Below are 22,206 nucleotides of genomic sequence, written 5' to 3'. Positions count from 1 at the left end.
GGCCAGTCGCCCCTCTAGCTATGTGAAAACGGGTGTGGCAAGGGGTGTCCCTGTGGAGGCCCCCAGCTGTCAGGGACTGGGCTGGGTCCTCTTTTGTCCTCTGTTCTGCATCCCTAGCCCCTCAGACAACTGCCCCTGGCTCACAAACCCCTTGGAAAACTTGACACAGTGTCCCCAGAAAACCACTTAGATACCTCAGGGCCTTTTGGTTTCTGGGGACTCATCCTCCGAGTCCGGATGGTCATGTGCCTTGGCTCCACCATGGGGCTGGAGTGGGTGTTGCATCCACAGCACCCAGGCTCCTCAACTGATGCCAGGGAAGTGGGAGTGTAGAGCCAGCTGCTTTGTCTTGGGGGAGGAAACTTTCTGTACTGGCCCTGAGAGGTAGCCTGACCTAGGGTTATACGCCACACTCTAGGCCACCCCGTGGGGCCAATCCCAGCTCTGCCACCGTTTACCTGCTACATAGCTTGGTTTTCCACCCCTTGGTCTCCTTATCTGTGAAATAGGGATAGTTGACAGGGTCTTCCTATGTGGCTGTGGGGACTGAGATGCAGAGTGTGCATCTTGGGGTCACTACCAGGCTTGAGGGCAGGGGAATGGAGACGGTGTGTGTCCTAATCCTCTCCCCCACACACCCTTGGCAGGTGCTGGAGAGCTTCAAGATCATGGACTACAGCCTGCTCCTCGGTGTGCACAACATCGACCAGCAGGAGCGGGAGTGGCAGGCTGAGGGTGCCCAAAGTATGGCAGATGAGAAGCGGCCGCTAGGCCAGAAGGCGCTCTACTCCACAGCCATGGAGTCCATCCAGGGTGGGGCTGCATGTGGGGAGGCCATCGAGACAGATGACACGTAGGTGGTGGGGCTGGTGGGGCTTCGAACTCTTGTCTCTACCTACACTCTGTTGCCAGGTGTCAACATGGGCGGGGGAGTTGGCACAGCAGACAAGCAATGACAAAGCAGACGAGAGCAGAAGCCTGTCTGTGGCCAGTTTCTGGTCTGTACACAGGGACAGCAGTATCTACCCACCAGGCCTCATGAAGGTCAGACAGATGACGCAGAGTAATGGCCTGGGTGTTCAAACCACAGCACCGCAGAGTAATCAGTCAGTGAATTCAGGCCATTGGCCATCCATATGGGAAACACAGAGGTCCCCTCCCTCCTGCTAGACCCCACTGTATGAAGCACAACCAAACATGTTGAAAGGTGGCACAGGTGATGGAGATGACTGGGGATGAGGAGGCCCCTTTATAGCAAGATACCTAATCCAGAACCCACCAAGGGGCAGGATTGAGAGCGTTCCTTCCCCAAAGGTAAAAGGCAGCCATGCCAAATGACAAGGTTGTAGAGGAGCATGTCTCCTGACTGCACCCATTGAGCCTTAACCTTCCAATCTGGTCCTGTTCTGGGGGCTTGGGGTTGGTCAGGGAGACAGACTCATGGCACATACCCCTCCTTTGGCACTGGGGACACTGAGGCCTTATCATTCTCTGTGGGGGGCTGTCCTGGACACTGGGGTGCTGAGCAATTAACAACTCCTGCATGCCCCCTGCCAGGGATTGAGCCCACAACCTGGGCATGTGCCCTGACCGGGAATCAAGTGGTAACCTCCTGGTTCATGGGTCAATGCTCAACCACCGAATCACACCAGCCGGGCTCCTGTAGATTCTTGAACTCAGGCTCCTTCAGTCTTGCCTCTTCCTCTGTCCTTTCATCCTTGTCTCTCCCTGAGTCCCAGACCAGGATTGGGGCCCCAGCCTACTCCCACCTGGGCCCCAGCAGGCTGGGCCAGTCCCTGGTCCCCTTGCCTGGCAGGTGGGTGATGGCGCTTTTGCCTCCTCTCTCCCTGGTCCCCTACCCACGTGATGCTAGGAGCACCCCACAGGTGTCCCCAGACATGTTCTAGTGTCCCCTGGGGCGGAGTTATCCCACATGAGAACTGCTGCTAGAGATGCGTCAAGATTGCCCATGTCACCATGCACTGACCATGCAGGGAACCTGCATGCACTGGCCAAGGCTGGGCCAGTCCCTGGTCCCCTTGCCTGGCAGCTGGACTCTCTACCTGCATTACCCTGTTCTGTTCTTACAAGGGCCCTGGAGGAGGAGGGTGGCATCCCCCATCTTCAGCTGGGGAAAGAGGCTCAGAGGTGGAGTGGAGATAGCTGTCCTGTGAGCACAGCCAGGTGTTGGTGGGGCCAAGGCTTGACCCCAGCCTGGTCACTGCACCAGGCCACCAGCTGCAGAAGGCAGAGGATTAACCAGGCACAGGGCTACGACTGGAGCAAGGTGTGGGAGGGAGTGGCATGTGCAAAGGCCCTGCACAGCTGACCCTGACCTCAGACCGCCCTGGCCTGTTCGTAGGATCTGCACAGGGCCTGGCAGGGGATGGCAGGGCACCCAGGTGAGTTCAGCAGTGCATGGAGTGCAGTGAGCAGAGGTTGGTGGGTTTGGGTAGTGGTGGCTTCAGGACAGCTGCTACATCGTGTAACCTCATTAACCAACTGGGCTGGGAATGTGCAGGCCTGGGGCTGTGTGAGGCAATTAACTCCCCAGACTGCCCCCAAGAGCCCTTGTGCCCTGCCTGGGAGTGTGCGTGTGCATATGTATGCATGTTATGAAAGTGTGTACACGTGTGTGTGCACTGTGAGTGTACCTGTGTGTGTGCAACTCTGTGTGAGCGTGTACATGCACATGTGCGCAAATTGCATGAGTGCATGCATGGATGTGCATGTGTATGTGTGTGTGCACCTGGGCCTCATAGCTGTGACCCCATGGCAGCCTCAGTCCTCCAGCTTCAAATTTGTGAGCTGGCTGGGAAAAGCTGCTCCATCCCATGCCAAGATATGGGTTCCCTGTGCTGGGATACCTTCTGAAGATCCAGCCAAGCTGCCACCTGCAGGGGTCATGTGAATTTTTTTTTTTTAATTTAGCTCTTTTATTTTTATTTTTTAAAAATATGTTTTTATTGATTTCAGAGTGAGGAAGGGAGAGGGAAAGAGAGATAGAAACATCAATGATGAGAGAGAGTCCTTGGTGGGCTGCCTCCCACACTCCCCCTACTGGGGATCAAGTCCACAACCAGGTCATGTGCCCTGACCGGGGATCTAGTGGTGACTTCCTGGTTCATGGGTCGGTGCTCAACCACCGAGCAACACCATCCGGGCTCATGTGGATTCTTGAACTCAGGCTCCTTCAGTCCTGCCTCTTCCTCTCTCCTTTCATCCTTGTCTCTCCCAGAGTCCCAGACCAGGATTGGGGGCCCAGCCCTCTCCCACCTGGGCCCCAGCAGGCTGGGCCAGTCCCTGGTCCCCTTGCCTGGCAGGTGAGTGATGGCACTCTGGCCTGCTCTCTCTCCAGGATGGGCGGGATCCCAGCTGTGAATGGTCGAGGGGAGCGTCTGCTGCTGCACATCGGGATCATCGACATCCTGCAGTCCTACAGGTGGGCGCCTAGTCCCCCAGTTGCTTGCTCAAAGAAGCCAGGTGCTGTCTGCTTGCAAGGCTTTCTCCTCCTTCAGGAAGCCTCCTGTTGGCTGCCCTCCTCCCTAGCCCTAAGGGCAGCATTTGGTCCCCAACCCAGAGATTCTACCCCCGGAATCTAGATTTATCCTAGGGACTCAGTGATGTTGGAGGCAGGTCAAGGCTGACTCAAGGCATGGGGGGTGGGTGTAGTGTCTCACCAGCTGATATTCCACCCAGCCCTGTCGATTGAGCACCTAGTATGCCAACTTCTAGGCTAATGAGAGCGAGACAGAAATGCCCCATGGCTGTGAAGAGAGACGTCTCTGGAAAATTCCTACAATATGAAGAAATACATGCTCATGTGCCATGTGGTCTCTGGCATGGACATGAATGTGGCAAAGCCTGAAGGAACAGACACCCAAGATTTACCTGGAGCTTAAAGCAACCTCATTATCCATGCCTTTTCTTCTGTGAGCTTTCTGCAGTGGAAATTTTTAAATTGTCATTAGTTTTTTATTGTAAGACCAATATATGTTCATTATACATAATCCAAACGCAACAAGTTGTGGCTGTGGCTGTCCTTGTTTCCACCCCACACCCCCACTCCATTCCAGGAAACCCACTTGGCATTAGGTGATTTCTCCTTTGCATGTTTCTCTTTTTTAAATACAGCAAGGCCTTGAACAATATCATTTCGTTCAACATGGTTGCATTATAACATTGCTGAGATGCCTAGGAATATAACTCTTGTTTATATCAATTAGCCTATGGTAAAGTTGATTTCGTTATACATCATTTCTGTCAGTCTCCAAACGTGTAAGTCAGGACTTACTGTGTAAAAATCGGTTCCTGCCCTTCAACTTTTCACAGCCTGTTTTTTTTTTTCCCATTGGAGGGCTGACCTCTTCTGCAGGCATCTTCCTGCCAGGATCTCCATTGGTTTGGAGCAGGGTTAGGCAGTTTTCAAACGAGCTAGTCAGGGTTTCTGCCCAGGCGCCAGGTGGGGCTGAGGGGGTGGGCAGCACAAGGCAGCAAGCAAGTGGGGGTAGGGTTGTCATAAGGAGGTGTATGTCAAGGAGGGGAGTCTTCCTCCCACAGACTGGGGGAGCCCAGGAAGGCTGCATGGGGGAGACAACATTGTCCCCAGCTTAGGTTTGTTACGGAGTCCAGGCTAGGGACCATGGCACAGGGCACTGACTGTAGCAGAGAGGAGTCAGGCTCAGCCTGGGCCAGGAGGAAAGGAAAAACAGGCTCTGGGAGGCACTAGCTGTCTGCCACAGGGGGCCAAGCCTTTTAACTTCCTCTTCCACATCAGCAATAGTGGGAGCTGCCAGCAGGCAGGGCAGGGAACAAGGTGGGGACAGGAAAGAGGGTAAGTGGCCTCTGGCTGAAGCAGCAGGCAGCCTTAGTTCCTCTAAACCAGGGCTTCTTCACCTGCTCTATGCCAGGAGCACCTGCAGTTGTGATGACCATAAATGTTCCCAAACATTGCCCGGTGTCCCCTGGGGACAGGATTGCCTTGGTAGAGAACTCCTTGACCCAAAGATTTGGCTGATGTTCTGGGTGCTTTTTCTCTGCCAGGTTCATCAAGAAGCTGGAACACACCTGGAAGGCTCTTGTCCACGATGGGGTGAGCATCATTTATTCATTCACTCATTCTTTCCTTCATTCCACCTGTCAGTCCACAAGTGCTGTGACCATCTCCCTGGGCCCGGCATAGGTGCTAAAGAGCCGAGAGACATGTTCCCCTTTCCTGCAGTAGCTGTACAGCAGAGGTGGCCCTGTGACCAGGTAGTCGCAGGGCAAGTAAGGGGTCAGGGAGTCTGAGCCATCCATGAAGGATACAGGAAAACTTCCTGGAGGAGGGAACCCCCAAGCTGGTTTGGAAGGCTTCCAAAGGACAGCCTGACAGGGAAAGTCAGGTGCCAAACAGACAAAGAAAAATCTGGAACTGCGCAATGTGGAGGGGGTCTTGGCCCAGGGGCAGCACCACATAAATCTGACTCCTGTTGCCAGGTGGGCATGCAGCACACTTCAGCAGAATGTCTAAGTTGTATGAGAAAAGCTTACAATGCACTTTTTTCCTGAGGGCACTGCCAACATGGAAACCCCAGCAATGGATTGTTTCTAAATGTAAAAAACTGTGAGGACCAACCACTGGGGGCCAAACAGAGCCCATTTGTGGGTGTGGCAACAGCCTGCCTGGTGGATGACTTTCCTTCCATGGCACCCTGCCCCCACTTCAGACCAACTCTTTTTTTTTTTTTTTTTTTTTTTTTATATCTTTATTGATTTCAGAGAGGAAAGGAGAGGGAGAGAGAGTTAGAAACATCAATGATGAGAGAGAGTCATTGATCGGCTGCCTCCTGCACGCCCCTGACCAGGGATCGAGCCCGCAACCCGGGCACGTGCCCTGACCGGGAATCGAACCGCGATCGCCTGGATCCTAGGTCGACACTCAACCGCTGAGCCATGCCCAGCCAGCCAGACCAACTCTTACTAAAGTGCTAAGGGCTGTCTGTGTGCCTACAATGTGTAAAATTCCAAGATCTTAACCAACAAGCCCCCACGCCCATCAGAAAGTGTTTGGAGGGTTAAGCAGGAGCTTCCAGAATGTGCATCAAGAAGGTCCAGGTGGTGGCCAGCCAGCAGGAGGTTCTTTTGTGGTGTTATAAACTCACAATGGACAGGAGAGCCCTCAAGGCTGGCCATAACCCCAAAATAGGATTTGGGTCAACCCAAGTGGGCCCCAGATATTGATCAGTAACCATCCAGCTGTGAGCATACGGGCCCAGGTTCCTTCTGTGTGTCGCCACACCCCCCCGGGCGCTGCCCTTGGCCCCTGGTTCAGGCGGCTGGTCCATGTCAATCTCTAGCCAGAGGGAGGCATGAGGAGCAGCCACAGGGAGGGGGGAGTGTCTTTCCCTCTAAGTGCTGAGAGACTCACTTTGTTGGTTAGCATGCCATCAGACAGAAATGGCCACTCCTCAGCACAAGAGAGGATGGGAGATGTAGTTTTCATTCTAGGAGGCCGTGTGTCTAAACAGTTTCTATTACAGTACTATATGGGGAAGACCCTGGGCCATGTCTTGGGACATCTGTGGTTGTCATTGCTGGGGGTGCTTCTGGCATTGAGTGGGTGGGGTCTAGGGATGCTGCTCAACACAGTGCCCAGGATAGCCCCAACCCAAAGAATGACTCAGCCCCAGTGCCAAGGAGGAGACTGTGCCATAGAAGGTAAGGAGACTGGGTCCTGGGGAGTAGCAAGGAGTCTCTGCTTTAGGGGCCCAACATTTATTGAGCACTGACTGTGTGCTGGGCTCCCTGCTTTATGTAAATACTGGTGAGCATAGCAATCTCCCGTCTCCCTTGTTGCATAAATAAGGAAACAACCTCCAAGAGGGTCAGTGTGCTGCCTAGGGTCACCCTGACAGTGAGCACTGGGGCAGTCAGGTCTGCCTTAACCGAGGAACACCAGCTTCCACTTGTCACAGCGGATTGGCTCTGCCCATGGAGCAGGCATGGCCATGTGCCAATAAAACTTTACTTACAAAACAGGTGTTGGGGCATGCTCTGACAATCCCTGCTTTAGAAAATCCCTCTGGTTCCTTTATTTTGATATTTATTCCTTTACTTCTTTGAATAGCTATTTATTCTTTGAATAGTTATTTTATTCACGTGGCTCAAAAAATGAAAAATACAGATGGGTTTATAATGTAAAAATCTTCCACACCCCTCCCTGCCACTGTTATGTGATCTCTGGGTCCCCGCCAAAAAGCCCCATGCGGTGGCCCCATCACCCCCTCCACAGAGAAGGTGGCACCCCACCCCCAGCAGTCTGTCCTGGGCTGTCCTGAGGGACACAGCGAGCCATAGTGCTCACGCCCCTGCTTGCCCTTGGGCCCCCACATCTCTTCCCAGGACACCGTCTCTGTCCACCGGCCCAGCTTCTATGCCGAGCGCTTCTTCAAGTTCATGAGCAACACAGTCTTTCGGAAGAACTCCTGTGAGTTGCCCTGGCCTTTTGTGTGGGAGAGACCTGGGGTGTGGAGCGACGAGAGCGGGTGGCCAAGAGTGGGGTAAACCAGTGTGCCTCGTGCTGCTGGTTAGTCAGCCTCAGGCCTCAGTCAGGGGCTTGGTCCTGCGAACAGGGTAATCAGGCAGCTGTGCTACACAGGACCCCAGAGGGCCTGGTGCCCATGTCCAAATTTGAGTCCTGGTTTCACCTCATCCTGCCTGTGTGACCTCGAACCAGTAGAGGTCATGGTCCTCAGTTTCCCTATCTGTACAGAGCTGTGAGGGCAACATGTGTTTCATACAAGACAAGTCCAGTGCCAGCACTCAGCAGGGCTGCCCATGTCCTTGCTCTGTCTCCAAGGACATGTGACTTTGGCGGGCATTGAGATGGTCATTGGCCTAACTAGACATTGTCAGGGAAGGTATAGGGCGAACGGTAGCGGCCCTCACCCTGTGGAGTGGTCCTGGGACGCCCCACGTGTGTACTGGGCCTCAAGAGTCCCAGACCGTGGGATGGTATTCCTGCTGTAGTCCAGAGGAGTTTGCTGGCTTCTAGGGACTGAATATCTGTGCACAGGAAAAAAATGAGCACCTAGTGTGTACTGGGAGCTGTGCTGAACACCGTGGGGGCAGAGGTCACAGTATGAGCAAGGAGAGGATGGTGACGGGTACTGACAGGACAGGCCTGGTGCAGAGTGTTATGGGGTTCACCTGCTGCACTTGACCTTGTTGTTGCAAACGAGAATGCTGAGGCCAAGAGAGGCTAAGCTATGTTCCCCAGGCCACACAGCCTGGCTGGGGGCCAGGCCCTAGGCACTGAGCTTCCCATTCACTCCCCAAGGCCTTCTGTTTCCTTTTTCGAACTTTGGGCCACAGCAATAGTGGGCTGCGATAAAGGGGAGGAGGCTCCAAAGTGCTCAATAAACATTGGCAGCTGCTGATTCAGCTGCTGTTTCTGGAGGGCCCAGGGTGGAGGTGCGAAGTTCCATCTCTGTTGATGAACAGAGCCAAATGGAAAGTAGGATGGAACTTTCTCCAAGAAGAGCATTGCTTCTTGCTCAGGCTTGAGGAACAGGCTGGGGCTGAGGCAGTGAGGGCTATGTGTGCAGGTGGTGGGCCCCTCCGTGCCCACCACACTTTCATGCAAAGGAGGGATGGGGTCTGCGGGGCCCTGCCTTGTTGCTGCCCCAAGCACGCCAACCATTCTCCCTCCCCAGCCCTGAAGTCATCGCCATCCAAAAAGAGCCGTGGTGCCTTTTTGGCAGTCAAGCCCCTGGGGCCCACAGCCGCCTTCTCAGCCAGCCAGATCCCCAGTGAGCGGGAGGACGCGCAGTATGACCTACGGGGGGCCCGCAGCTACCCCACGTTGGAGGACGAAGGTGACTGGGCAGGGGAAGTGGGTGCATTTGTGACAGGAGAAATGAGGGGGCTGCTGGGGAAAGACACCACCCCTGCAGGTCTAGTGGGGGGTGCAGGGAGCAACAGTAGCAATGCATTGTGAGGAAGGGGACTCCTGAAGCTGGGCTAAGCCTGGATGGGAGGGACACCTTTCCATTCAAAATCTGCAGCCACCTGGGGAGTGGGGAACAGCTGGGACTAGGCCCAGGAATTGTTGCAGGGAGAACAGCATAGAAAGCACCACCCGGGGAAGTTACAGCCTCCTCTTACATCACTTGAGGTTCCCAGAAACCTAGAAGGATGAAGTGCTCGGTGGGGTTGGGCCTGATGTTCTGGAGGTCCCTCTGAGCAACCAGGGTCAAAGATTCTAGGCTGGGAGGGGCTGGGGGAATAGCATCAAGGAAGGGAGAAACTGCATGTGTAAAGGTCCTGAGGCAGGACTGTGCCTGGTATATTGGAGGAACAGCAAGGAGGCCCATGTGGCTGGAGCAGTGAGTGATGGGGGGAGAGGGAGTTGGTAAGGGCAGGGAGGGGATGAGGGCAGATAGGGCAGGACCACTGGGAGGCAGTTTGGATTTTAGTTTGAGAACAGCAGGAGCTACTGGAATCCCTTGTGCTGGGGAGAACAGAATGTGGGTGACCAGTGAGAGCTGCAGTAGAGCCCGGAGTCCCTGCAGGCAGGCCCTACCTGGGAGCCTGGCTCCCATAGGTACCCACTGCCTCCTCCCACAGGCCGGCCGGATCTCCTGCCCTGCACACCACCTTCTTTTGAGGAGGCCACCACTGCATCCATCGCCACAACCCTGTCCTCCACATCCCTTTCCATCCCAGAGCGGTCCCCCTCAGAGACCTCAGAGCAGCCAAGGTACAGGTGAGCAGAAGGGGGCATCTCCTGGGGTGGGGGAAGCTCAGGGTAGGGCTGCATTCCTAAGAGGAGGGATCAGGGCAGGGCCTGGGTGGGGTGGGGCAGGTGGGGAGGCCTCCCCTACCTGTTCCCTCTATTCTACCTGTTTGTGTTCTCTCGGAAGGCGGCGCACACAGTCCTCCGGACAGGATGGCCGGTAAGATGAGACCCCAGCCCCCTCCCTTCCAGTCTCCTCTCTAGTCCCCATAGTCTCCCCAGCTCCTCCCCTGCAGAGCCTCCCTTACCCCTCTTTCTCCCTCCCCTCCCCTTCCCCACAGCTCACCCCTCCGCATTTCCACTCAGAGCCCCTCTTTACTGGGAACAGATTTATGTTAACGATCGATCTTCTGGCTCTGGAACCACATAGAATCTCCAGTCACTTTGTGTTTCTCTCCCACCTGGGGGCCCCCTTCCCCTGCATCTGTTGATCCTTTCTTTTTCTCTTTTATTCTAAGATACAAAAGCGCACATAGTGAAATGCCTGTCCCTGCCCCATGCCCAGTCCCCTCCCTGGGAGCACCCCCTAGATGGGTCTTTTTGTCTTTGGAAATATTATGAATATACAAGCAAACATACACTCGGGCCTGTTTCTCCCTTTTGTTTTGAAACAAGCCATGCCTCTGTGCTCCCTGTTCTTTGCTTTGTCACTTTCCAGATGAAGGTTGTCACTGGGAGCCTTTGCTGGTTGTCTTCCTTCTAACAGGTTGTTCCTGCTCTTGGGGGAACACTTGAGTTGTTCCCAGTTGTTTTTTCTTTTTTGTTAATCCTCACCCGAGGATATTTTTCCCCATTGATTTTTAGAGAGTGGAAGGGAAGGAGAGAGAGAAATATCGATGTGAGAGAGACACATCCATTGGTTGCTTCCCACACGCTCCCCAGTCAGGCCCGGGGATCAGACCTGCAACCCAGGTACGTGCCTTTGGGAATCAAAACCAAGACCCTTCCGTCTGTGGGCTGATGCTCTAACCACAGAACTAGCCATGGCAATTGTTCCCAGTTGTTTGATCTTGTCACACAACTGTAGTGAATAGGAGTTGCTCTCAAAATTAGTTTTTGGGAGGATAATTCCTGCCAGTTGAGAAGAAAGTCATAGTACAAATTACATTTAGTGAAAAGTACATCTCCCTCTATTCAGCTGCCTGCTGGCTGCAAAAAGCCTCTGATCGACCTACACCAGGGGCCTCAGCTTCTGAGCCCTTAAACCACTTCACCCCTAGTTCAGGCCCCAGGTGGGTTCCAAGCCACCCCAGGAATGGGGTCAGGATCCAGGTTGCCACTCATTCATGCCCCTGCTGGTGCCAGAGTCCCAGGACAACCCCAGGTGTATGGTCAGTTGCTGCCTCCTCAAAGCTCCCAGGTGGGCGTGACAGCCAGAAGAACTAGGCCTGAGCTTAGGGTGCTGGTTGGTTGGCACCCAGAGATAGCACCTCAGACCCCATGGGACTGAAATCAGCACCTGCCCAGAGGAGCTCAACAGGAGTTCCTGGCAAGTGGAGGTGGAGCGAGGAGGGAAATTGAGTATGTCATCCCATTGCCTCCAGGCCCCAGGAGGAGGCACGTGTGGAGGAGGACCTGCAGCAGATCACGGTGCAGGTGGAGCCCACGTGCAGCGTGGAGATAGTGGTCCCCAAGGAGGAGGAAGAAGGGTGAGTGACCATCCTGTCCCTGTGGTCAATGCTTTCTGGTTGCCTGGTTCCTGTATTCAACTTCTTCCCCAATCCCATTGGCTGAGCATGGTCACATGGCCAGCTAGCAACAAGGCAGGCTGGGAAGTGTCCTCATTCTGAGGAGCAGAGGCATGGGAATGGGGCTTTAGGCACTGGGCTGCTGGGGACCACAGATTCGCTCGCAGAACTGCAAGTAATGTGTCAGTCCAGGGATTGTACCTTGTTGATGACCTGCGACTCTTTTCCCTCCCTGCCCTCACTCTTAGCCTTGCCTGCACTTGAGAGAGAATGACTGGTCAGTTTCTTTCAAGGATCGCTTTTGGACTTAGTCACCCTTTCTCCTCTCATATATTGTTCTTGTTTCATGCACTTTAATCATCAGTAATGTCTTCCTTCTAACTTCTGGTTTGTTTTCTCACTAGTTTGTTTTTCTTCAGCATAGGTTGAGTGCTTAAGTTCCTTTTTTCAATAAGGCTATGCATTTTCCTCTGAGTACTGCTTTTGCTCTGTCCCTTGAGTTTTGACATGAAGCAATTCCTTTTTATGCTGGCTTATACATAGGTAGTTAATGATTTTCCTTTTAATGTTCTATTTGATCCAAGGCAGTGAGGCTTTCAACAACCTGGGGGTGGTCCTGCCCCCCGGGGACACTGGGCAATGTATGGGGACATTTGTGGTTGTCATGACTGGGGGTGCTCCTGGCACTAAGTGGGTAGGGGCCAGGATGCTACTCAATACCCCACAGTGCTCATGATAGCTCCCCCACAGAGAATGACCCAACCCTGATATCAGCAGTGCCCAGGGGGAGAGACCATGGACTAAGGTTTATTTTGGAGTGTCTCTCCACTTCTGGGTACCTAAGGATTTTTTTTTACCCTTTTAGTACTTAACTCTAATTTTACTAGGTTTTGAGTTGAAAAGTAGCCTAAAAAGAAAATCTAGGCTATTTTTTAACAGATTAAAATCTTTGTGGTGAAGTACAACATTAGTTTTTTGGGTGGTTTTTTTTCATTCCATGGACATATGGGAGAAATATGTATTTTCTGTCAGGAGATGGAAAGTTCTCTGTAAGTCTGTTCTGCCCAGTGTATTGATTGTTGTCAATCAGTGTTTTTATGTCTTAACTTACTTCTCATCTGTTTGGTTTATTTAATTCTGTAATTTAGAATCTCTGTTCTATTTTAAGGGACCTTAGCATTTACACCACATTCGCAGGCTGCACTTTGCCATTAAGAATTTATTTTACACACACATGTGCACGCGCACGCACCAGTCTCTGTCAGTGTGCTTTTTTTGCTGTTAACTGAAATCTTACAGTATAATGTATTGTTCAGTCTTTGCCCAGAAAAACAATCTGACCTGAAACATGACTGAAGAACTCCACAGTTATGGGTCCTCTGTCACCTAAGAGTTTATAATCTTATTTGTGAAGTGAAAATTATGCAGCGATGGCCTGGGCATGATCCTCACCTGTAACACGGGATGGCAGCACCCCCTCCCTGAGGGAGATTCAGTGGATTCATTCACACAAGGCTCTTGAGCAGGCCTGGCATGTAGCAAGTGCTCAGTGCTGTGTGTCCCCACTTTACAGACGAGGAACGGAGGCTCGGAGAAGGAAAGTAAGGCTTCAGGGTTGCACAGCAAGTGAGTGGCAGGGCCAGGACAGTGTGTGTGCCTGAGTTTGGAGAGGGGTCCAGGTGGGCCAGTTATTACCTGGGCCACGACAGAATTGGAGGGTGTTTAGTGTTATGGCTTCCTGAGACTTTTGTCTCCATGGTGACACATTGATGAGGGAGGAGGCCGCAGGAGGATGGGAGGGAGTGGGCTAGGAAAGGATGGTGCTGCTGAGAGCTCAGCCCCAGGACTCCCATGTCCTGCCCTGTCCCCAGGGTGGAGGCTTCCCCGGCCTGTGCCTCTGCTGCTGTTGTTGAAGTAGAAACCGCCAGCCAGGCCTCAGAGCCCGCCAGCCAGGCCTCGGATGAAGAGGACACGCCTGCCACCGACATCTACTTTGTAAGTCCTCCAGGGGCTCTCTCCCGTCACCGGGCCCTTGACCCAACATGTGTTCATCCGTGCATGTGCACTGACATGCCCACACACATGGACACACATGGCACACATGATCATACCTGCATACACATGCCTGTACATATGTACATGTGGTCACATGCACACACTCCCACATTTGCACACCTTCACACTGACACATGGACTTGCTCACACACACTCGAAAGGCATGCACATACCTGCATGTGCTCTTGCACACCCACCGGCACACTCACAGTTGCTCTAGCATGCTCACAGGCGCTCGCAGGGTATGCTCTTGAACATATGCACACTCTTAAGGTATATGAGTGCCCCACCCAGTGTCACCCAGGCCAGCCATTCCAAGGCCAGGAAACTGCCCTGGACCTTGCTCCCCAGACCTTGTGACCACTGCCTGGCAAGAGCCAAGTCCCCAGCTGTGCCATCCTGTCCCCCTGGGAATCACCTGAGTCCTCACACTCTCAGCCCTGATGGGCCCCTGGGTCCTTGGTCTGTGCTGAGCTGGCCAAGGTGGACTGGAAATGCTGTGGATCTTCTCCTACTGGGTGGTGGGTGCAACCGGGTGGGCTCCGTCCTTAAGGGGGCAAGGGAACTGTGGCAAGGGGAGGTGGGCCTCATGCTATCGACTTCACTGGCCGATGACACACAGCTGCTCTTGGGCAAGGCGGGATTCATCAGAACAGAAAGGGGCCCTGTCCTGGAGACCAGGGCCTCTCTCCCAAAGCTGGGTGTCACCTCCCCAACTTGCATCTCCTGCAGGCAGACAGATAGATGAGCCAGGAGCCTGGGTGAGGTAGGTGCTGGGTGGCCAGGAGCCTGCAAAGTCTAGTCCACTGGCTCCCAATGGTGGGTCAGGGGTCAGATGGCCCCATTTGCAACGGAGAGGACCAGACTCTGCAGCCCAGCTGCCTGCCCTCTTCCTAGACCTTCAATTTCATCTCTGCTCCCCAAGGGAAGGTGAGCTGGGGGCTGCCCACTGCCCTGGTCCTGGTGCCTGGCCTTCAAACCTCCAGGCCTCTGGGCAGTTTGGGTGAGCCTGGCCTTCTGCTGCTATCACTGCTTCATAACTACCACCACCCTGCTGTCCCGAGCCCGTGCTGCTGGGTCACAGGGCCCCTGCCAGAAAGAGTAGGGAGCACACTGTATGTGTATCTTCCCTCCCTGCCATTGTCTCCCCATCCCTGGGGGCTTGATTTATGTCCTGTTCTCTCAAATCGTGTGTGAGGCAGATGGGCTGGTCTTGTGAGTGGGTGGCTGGGCCACATGGGCAGCAGAGAAGATAGAAGCCACAGTGTGACCCTGATACCCCCAAGCCCTCCTACCGCTTTGCCATTTGGCTCACCTGCCCCTACCTAGCACCCTCCCCACTTGTCCTTCCTGACCTCAGCGGGATTCTGCATTCCTGTTCCCTCATCCTATCCTCTCTTTGCCTCCTCCGCCCTCCTGGCCCACCCAGTTCACGGATGGGAGGTACTGGATTTACTCTCCCCGGCATCGCCGACTGCGGGCCATGACGCTGAGCTCCTCGGGGACTGTAAGTGACCACAGCAGGCCTCCAGGAAGCCCAGCCCCTGCCCCGCTGCCCGGGGCAGCCGGGAGCCTCAGGGCCTGGCCGTTCCTCTTCCTCTGAGAAGGGACCTGGGGAAAATAATCATGACAGCTGTGCGGGGTGCCCTGCTGTGTGTGTCCTGTGGGGATGTCACTTAATCCCCTGTGACCAGTGGTCACAGTGGTCAGCAGGCGCATAGCTGGTGCTCAGCAGGCCTGACCATGGTGGAACCTACATTTGACCCCCAGCCCCGGGCCACCTCTGTCCCTCTTCCCAGCCCTTCCAAGCGAGGGACAAGTAGGGCAGAAACTTCTCATTCATTCAGACCTTGCTGCTAATGGCTCCCCAAGGGGCATCTTCCCTTCTGATGGGGATGGTCACATGGATCAATAAGGGACTGCAGAGCTGGGCTCTTAGCTACAGGAGAGAGGAGCTGGTATCTTCATACCCATTTCACAGATGGAGAAACCAAGGTCTTGGCTTCTCAGGGAGCCCACGAGAGTACACGATTTAGACAAAATCTGAGTCCAGCCTCTGGGTGTAGTAGACACTCATCCACCCAGTGTGCTTGGGATGCTACATGGATGTTGTTGAACAGTGGCCTTATCAGTCCTGTTGTCATCATGAACAATAAATGAAGGGCCCAGAGAGGCCAAGTAACCTGCCCAGAACCACACTGCAAATGGGTGAAACAAGGTGAAGAACTGGAGCGATAATTTCTGTTCTTGAGAGGAGGCCCCTCAGAGGCTCACACCCCAGCCCCAACAGCAGCCCCCTGCCTGCCACTGGGTGTTGAGATCACTTCCCCAGCCCCTCCTGCCATACTGTCTTCCCAAGATGGGGATGCCATCCCCCAGAGGTGATTCATGATCCAGCAGCTGGGAACACACAGCAGCCCCCAAGGACTCCCTGGGGGGAGCAGTTTGCAAAGGTACCTGGAGGGGTTTGACTTGGATTTTGAAAGACCTGTGGGGTGTGGAGAGGAAGAGAAAACGGTGTCTCGGCATGGGACACAGCAGAAACCAAAGTGTGGGGGCTGGATGGGAGGAGAGGAATGCTGGGTGAGCAGCAGAAAGGACCCTCAGGCCTGCAGGGAGGATGTGCCCTTGGCCTAATTGTAGTGGGGTCATCCCCAGATTCTGAGTCCCTCCCCCAAACCCAACTCTCTACAGATAGTCCAGTGGGACCCTCTTTTCCCACGTTCTGAGCCCCAGCAGGGCAGCTACCTCAGCATCAACCCCTCCTGCAGCCACCCCCAGACAAACTGGCCCTGGCCTCCACGTTCCCAGGTGGGCAGAGGAGGCAGAGCGAGCTGCTGCTGGTGAGCAGGGGTTTTCATTGCGCCATAAGCGTCTAAAGGAATGAGTGGGGCCTACAGTAGCATCTTGCCCTGCTGCCCCATGTGCCTTTGTGCCAGTCCACAGATAGACACAGGCTTCCTGGTCCCCAGCAGCCTTGTGACCCACATGAGCATAGGGGTCTGGCCTGTGAGAGCAGGTGTCATGGTGAGAGGTGCAAGAAGGGTGGGATTAAGCAGGCACAGAGGTTGGGAGAAGCAGCAGGTGGGCTCTGAGGGGCACTGAGTGCAGGAGCAGTGGGCCTGGGGGCTTGTTGGTTGTGGCTGTGGTAGATTTAGGGGCCTTGGGACAGCCAGGTAGACATGGCCAAGGCAGGTGTGTGTCTAGACCTGGTGCTCACAACAGAGGCTTCAGCCAGGGTAGAGGTCCTCAGGCCTTGGGGCTTTAAAGGCCAGGCATGGGGGGTTCCTGGGAGAAAGGAGGAAGAAAGAATGCGGCTGAGGAGGGCTGCAGGGCCCAGGGAGGTTTTTGAGACGGGAGCAGACCTGGCAGGGAAGCGCGGCCGCCCCCAGTCTGATGACAGAATTGGGAACCCCCTCCCCAAACACAGCTTGGAGAACACTAGTCCACCCCGCCCCTTGCACCTTCAAGCGCCCCCAGAGCCTGCATGGCAGGCAGGATCTGAGGTTGGGGTGCTGCTCAGTTAGGATGGAGGTTCAGGTGTCATGGGTGGGCAGAGGAGGAGGAGGAGGAGAGAGGACAGCAGAGTACACCAAGCCCCTGCCATCCTTCCTCCCCGCCCCGCTGTGCCTGCCCGCCCGCCCGCCCTGACTGCACTCACCGCTTCTTGCTGCCCACCCTGCCTGCTCTGGCCACTCAGCCCCGGTCCTGCCCATCTCGAGGGCCATTCAGGTTGGGGGCAGGTTCCCATCAGGGAGAGGGCAGCCGGGGGCCGAGCTGCCCACTTGTCCTGCGTTGGGGGTCTGCCTCTTTTATTTCTGTTTCTTCCTTCCTCCCTCTCACCTCTCTCGTGCCTCCTCACACCCTGCTCTTCTTCTGCGCCCTTCCTGCACGTGCCGCCTGCCCGCCCTCCAGCCCACCGATGAGAGGAGCTGGGTGTACTCCCCGCTCCACTATAGCGCACAGGCCCACTCAGCCTCCGACGGCGAGAGCGACACAGTAAGTGTGCCCACGGCCCACCAGCCTGGCCCACTTGGGGCCAAGATCATGGACCCCAGAGCCCCAAGGACAGATGGGGAAACTGTCTGGGGTGGGAGGGGCAGGCTTGGGCTCTTATTGTGTGGTGGCCCATGGGGTAAGTATTTTGGGGCCTGTGTCTGGCCCTCATGGCATGTGGAGTCCCATGGCATCAACGGTGGCACCAGGCCCCGTCATGGGAGGCCCAGTGGGTGGGGGGTCCAGCCCCAGCCCATCTAGCCCTCACCTGCCTCTCTTGCCTTCTGCAGTAATTTCTATGCAGTCACCAACCCATAGGAGTGGAGCTACACTTGGCCAGCCCAGCTCGGCCCAGAGCACAGGAGTTGCCACCTGGCTGCCGCTGGATCTCATTTGCCCACGTCTTCCCTTGGCAATGGTCACTGATGCTCCGGGCTGCAAAGCAACGGCCCTGGTTCTGTCAACTACCTACGCCTGTGATACTGTGAACCGCCCTGAGTTTCCAGTCATGTATTTATTTTGGGTCCTTATTCTTTGCACAGAGATGGCAGCACATGGCTGTTTTTTTAGGGGGGGAAAAAGAACACAATGGGAAAAGAAGACACTTCATTCTATGCACTTTTTGGTTCTTTGCTATGCTTGCATGTGTCTTGCTGAAGGAACAAGGCCCATCGGCTTTGGAGACCTGCGCCTCAGTGGCCCAGCTACTCCAGCTGAAAATCCTGCTCTGAGTTTCCACAGGCACCACCCTGCTCCACTTCCCTCTGTCTTGGATGGAGCACCTAGGAGGGAGGGCCACCAGGTCCCCACTGGTTCCCAGGGCATCTCTGGAAGCCACCCACCCATGCCCAGCAGCTGCTCTCTGCTCAGGTTTGTGGGCCGGGCGCTGGACATCTGTCCTTGGTGGAGGCCAACCAGTGGACTGGGGGTTGCTCACCACCCTACTGACTCCTCGGTCTGTCAGCCTATGTTTCCCACCACCCCTGCCTCCCAGGTGACTTGGGCCCAGAAATAGTCAGGCAGTGACTAGAATGCGGACACACAGCCACCCCTCTCTCAATGGAGCTCAGGGCTGTGGACATCTCTCTCATCCACTTGGACTGCTCAGTGTCTAGAAGATAGGGCCCAAGTGATGGGAGACACCCTTTCAAAGCAAAAACATCTGTCTCTGAGAGGAGGCAACCAGGCCCTTCGCCATGGGACTTCTGGAGACCTTGTGTCCTGGAGCAGGGCCCTCCCCATGGGCAGGCACAGGGCCTAGAGGAACAGACTCTCTGCAGCAAGTGTTCCCCCATGACAGGTGGGCAGCCTCTCTCTCATTTTTAAATGATGATGATACCTGTACTGATAAAAGGATAGGGTAAGAAATTCTTCATGGAAAATGGTGAGGGATTTTTTGTCATCTTCAGCAGGGGGCAGCCATTCCTGGGCCCAGAGCCCCATTGGGTGACTGCCAGGATACCCTGCTCTGTGTCCAGAGGGGGCTGCTGGAGCCAACAGCTTTGCAGGGGCTCTCAGACCTCCACCTAGACACACACCCACTTCCTGAGGTGAAATGTCAGTGATGGCTGTCCCTGGCCCACTCTGCGGACCCCCACCAGCTTGGTCCCACATGGGAGGTGCTGGGAACCGGCTAGGAGCTGAAGCCACAACTTTTGGAAGAATTTCTGTCCTGCCCCTGCCTCCCTGGTGGAGCCTGAGACAGCTGACAACCTGCTGATCTAGGAATCTGATTTTTTGAGTCCTTTGCAAGCTGCATACACTGTTGCTGCTTCCTGCTATGCAGGTCCCTCTTCATCCCACCTCCAACAGCCTGCTGGAGGGAACCTGTTGATCTGGCTGCTGTCCGCTCTTCCCTGGAGAACCAGGCTGCACCCCAAAGGCTCTCTTCTTGCTGTCCACACGGGGCAGCACCTCAGCTCTGAGCAGGGCCATGGGGGACACTCCATGCAGCCTGGGGAAGGGGATCCTCAGAGGACTTGTCAGAATAAGCTTGCAAGTGGCTGAACAAGAATCAAAACAGCATTCTCTCTCTACCACCCAAGGAGCATTTGTCCAGACCCTGGGACACGCCCTCACCTGGATTTTAGATCAGTGCCTATCTGCAGGCACCCTGGCCACATGCCACAAGTCACCAGTCTGTCCCTGACCAGTCCCACCACGAGGGCAGGCAGACCTTTGAAGGCGCATCTCAGACCTGGAGGACTAACAGGGACAGCTGCATCACCCAAACACCAAAGTGAGAGTCCCCACCCAGGCCCCAGAGGCTGGGCACCAGAGACATCCTGAGCCCCAGCGGGGATGACCAGTGGAGCAGGCAGTCCTGGAAAAGTGGGCCCTCTGTCCAGGGCATCCTTGGCCAGGGTGTCCTAGAGCTATAGGAATGAGCAGGGGAGTGGCCTGTGTGGCCCCCTCAGGTCCCCAGTCCCTGCTGGGCCCCTTGGGCTCTTCTGAGTGAATTATAGAACAAATGCGTCAGTTGGATGCTGACTTATAGGAGAGATGTGCAAACCTCCTGGATACGACATTTCTGTTTTTGTATTAAGTCAGGAAGACCCCTTTGGAGACCCATTTTGTGTTGTAGTCCTTGCCCCAGGACTGTGCGGACATGAAGCATTGGTTCATTCTTTTCTGGTCGGGGGGCAGGAAGGCAAGACCTTATTTATAACTGTGTAGTGAACCCATGGCCTTCCTCAGGCCCCTCATCAGGAAGGCCCTGGACCCACCCAGCTGTCACCGGCCCTGCCCCCCCAAGACGGAAATCTTTAAATTGCCCCCACTTACCTCCTGTCTCATCTCTGATGGCCGCTGTCACTGAGAAGGTGGGCAGCGTCTGACTTGCTGTACTGTAAAAATGAAAGGCATTTCCTGAGGCTGACAGGGTAGAACCTTCTGTGTGTCCCCTGCCAGCCTCCTCTCAACTTCCCTTCCTCCACCACCTGGCTCAGTGCAATACTTCCATCCCTAATGGGGTCTCTCTTGCCATGGTACTGTCACCGCAGCCCCTCAGGCCCCATCCCAACCTTGTTTTTATGGCTGAACTGATTTAGAAACAACAGAACTGCAAACCTTGTGTGTCTTAATTCTCACTGGGGCTTCCGCGTGCTCAGCCCCCCAGTCTGGTATGTGACAATCCAGAGTGTAGCCTCCTGTGGGCACCTCTGTAACCTTGCAGCCACTGCTGGCCCTGATAACACTCGTATGCAGCCCTGGGCCCCATCCCCACCAACCCTTCCTCTTTTTATGTTGAAGAGATCTCTCTAATAAATCTGGTAAAAGCATCTGCCATCTCTTTCCCTCTCTGCATTCCTGTAGTCTGGTTTGGAGTTTGAGGACTGGCTTTGAACAAAACATAAGGAAACCCATAGGAGATTTAAAATAACAGGATTCAAATGTCTTTTTAAAATTTTATTGATTTGAGAGAGAGAAACGTCAATTTGTTGTTCCACTTATGCATTTGTTGGTTGATTCTTGTATGTACCCTGACTGGGGATACGAACCCCACAACCATGGCGTATCAGAACAACTCTCCAACCAACCAAACTACCCAGTCAGGACCAGGACCCAACTGTCTTAATTGCCTTAATAGCTTTGGCCTACTGGGTTTCAGTTCAGCTCGATAAACTTTTAAAAGCTTCTGATATCAGTGCAACCCAGCTCAAAGGAACAGTCACCCCAAAGTGGCTCATATTGAGTGATGCATGGACCCCATTTAAGGGGAAAATATTTCTACCAGATTCTGTTTAAGAAACACTGCGTTGAAAGTCAGATCCTGTTTATAAGCGAGCCCTTGGAAACCCAGTTATATAGATGCAGACCCAGAATGGCTCTGCTTATGTATAAACTAGCATACAGATGATCTGGAAGGTGCGTCCCTTACGTTCAGATATTAGAATTCAGATACTCTCACAAATGCATCTGCATTTTTAAAATCTTGGGGCCAGGCCTCACCAGTACAACCAATATCCCATAACAAGCAGGGTTGTCATAAGGGTGATAAGAGATGGTCTTCTGTTGTTTCCTTTGGAAGACTCCTTATTTTTTGTGTGTGGGGTGTTTTTTGTTTTTGGGGTTTTTTTTGCATATATTCACAATATAAATACTAATTTGTTTTCATAGTACATATTCTCTTAGCAATTTGCCAAATGTTATCTAGCACATTACTGCAATTTATTACTCTCTATAGTACTGATTAAGGAAAAATAGAACTATTTTGAGGATAAGGGATTCTAGAAGGAATCCTTTAGGAGACCACTCCCACCTGGCACCTTGGTACCAAGCAGAGGTAAAGCATACAAAGCCAGCATTTAGGGTGGTGTTATGAAGCTATATTTTAAAATAAAGATTTAAAGAATTAGGTTAAAATATTAAGTACCATCCTCTGGTGGGCTGGGGGAGCTCGGAACAGGTCTTTGGGGTCCTCTAGATCTCCAGGTCTCCTGTCCTGTTCCCTATGTTCCATTCTACTCACCAGCCCCAGGGGGACTCCTTTAACAGCCAGTCCCACGTTTATCCCTCCCACAGATCCCCAGCACCCACAGAACAAAGCTGGACCACCCAGTTTAAGTTGCAGCTGCCTCTTTGGGGTCGAGGGGGGGGGTATTAAAGTGACTTCCCCCTCTCTGATCCTCAGTTTCCCCAACTATACAATGGGTTGAAGGGAAACTAAAAGTCATCCAAGATTTTTTT

The 22,206-nt window shown here is 54.0% G+C and overlaps 1 protein-coding gene across 7 annotated transcripts in view; it reads left to right on the top strand.

The window, feature by feature from the left end:
• Positions 1 to 18,133, top strand: part of PIP5K1C (phosphatidylinositol-4-phosphate 5-kinase type 1 gamma) — a 52,083-nt gene extending 33,950 nt beyond the window's left edge. Inside the window, exons 8-19 of one of the 7 annotated variants that reach the window (XM_081136804.1) lie at positions 648 to 853; positions 3,359 to 3,442; positions 5,044 to 5,092; positions 7,384 to 7,468; positions 8,697 to 8,858; positions 9,610 to 9,748; positions 9,906 to 9,938; positions 11,323 to 11,427; positions 13,338 to 13,461; positions 14,951 to 15,028; positions 17,437 to 17,520; positions 17,808 to 18,133. In XM_081136804.1, the coding sequence (XP_080992930.1) occupies positions 648 to 853; positions 3,359 to 3,442; positions 5,044 to 5,092; positions 7,384 to 7,468; positions 8,697 to 8,858; positions 9,610 to 9,748; positions 9,906 to 9,938; positions 11,323 to 11,427; positions 13,338 to 13,461; positions 14,951 to 15,028; positions 17,437 to 17,520; positions 17,808 to 17,810 (1,152 nt within the window). In that variant the 3' untranslated portion in view covers positions 17,811 to 18,133. Of the gene's footprint in view, positions 1 to 647; positions 854 to 3,358; positions 3,443 to 5,043; positions 5,093 to 7,383; positions 7,469 to 8,696; positions 8,859 to 9,609; positions 9,749 to 9,905; positions 9,939 to 11,322; positions 11,428 to 13,337; positions 13,462 to 14,950; positions 15,195 to 17,436; positions 17,521 to 17,807 lie in introns of those variants that run through there. The other 6 variants (XM_081136806.1, XM_081136805.1, XM_081136808.1 and 3 more) reach the window with 6 other exon arrangements.
• The last annotated feature ends 4,073 nt before the right edge of the window (positions 18,134 to 22,206 follow it).

This window comes from Miniopterus schreibersii (genome assembly GCF_964146895.1).
Source record: "Miniopterus schreibersii genome assembly, chromosome: 4".
Lineage (NCBI taxonomy): Eukaryota > Metazoa > Chordata > Mammalia > Chiroptera > Miniopteridae > Miniopterus > Miniopterus schreibersii.
The sequence above is the reverse complement of the archived record's forward strand: the minus strand, read 5'-3'. Positions and strand labels throughout refer to the sequence as shown.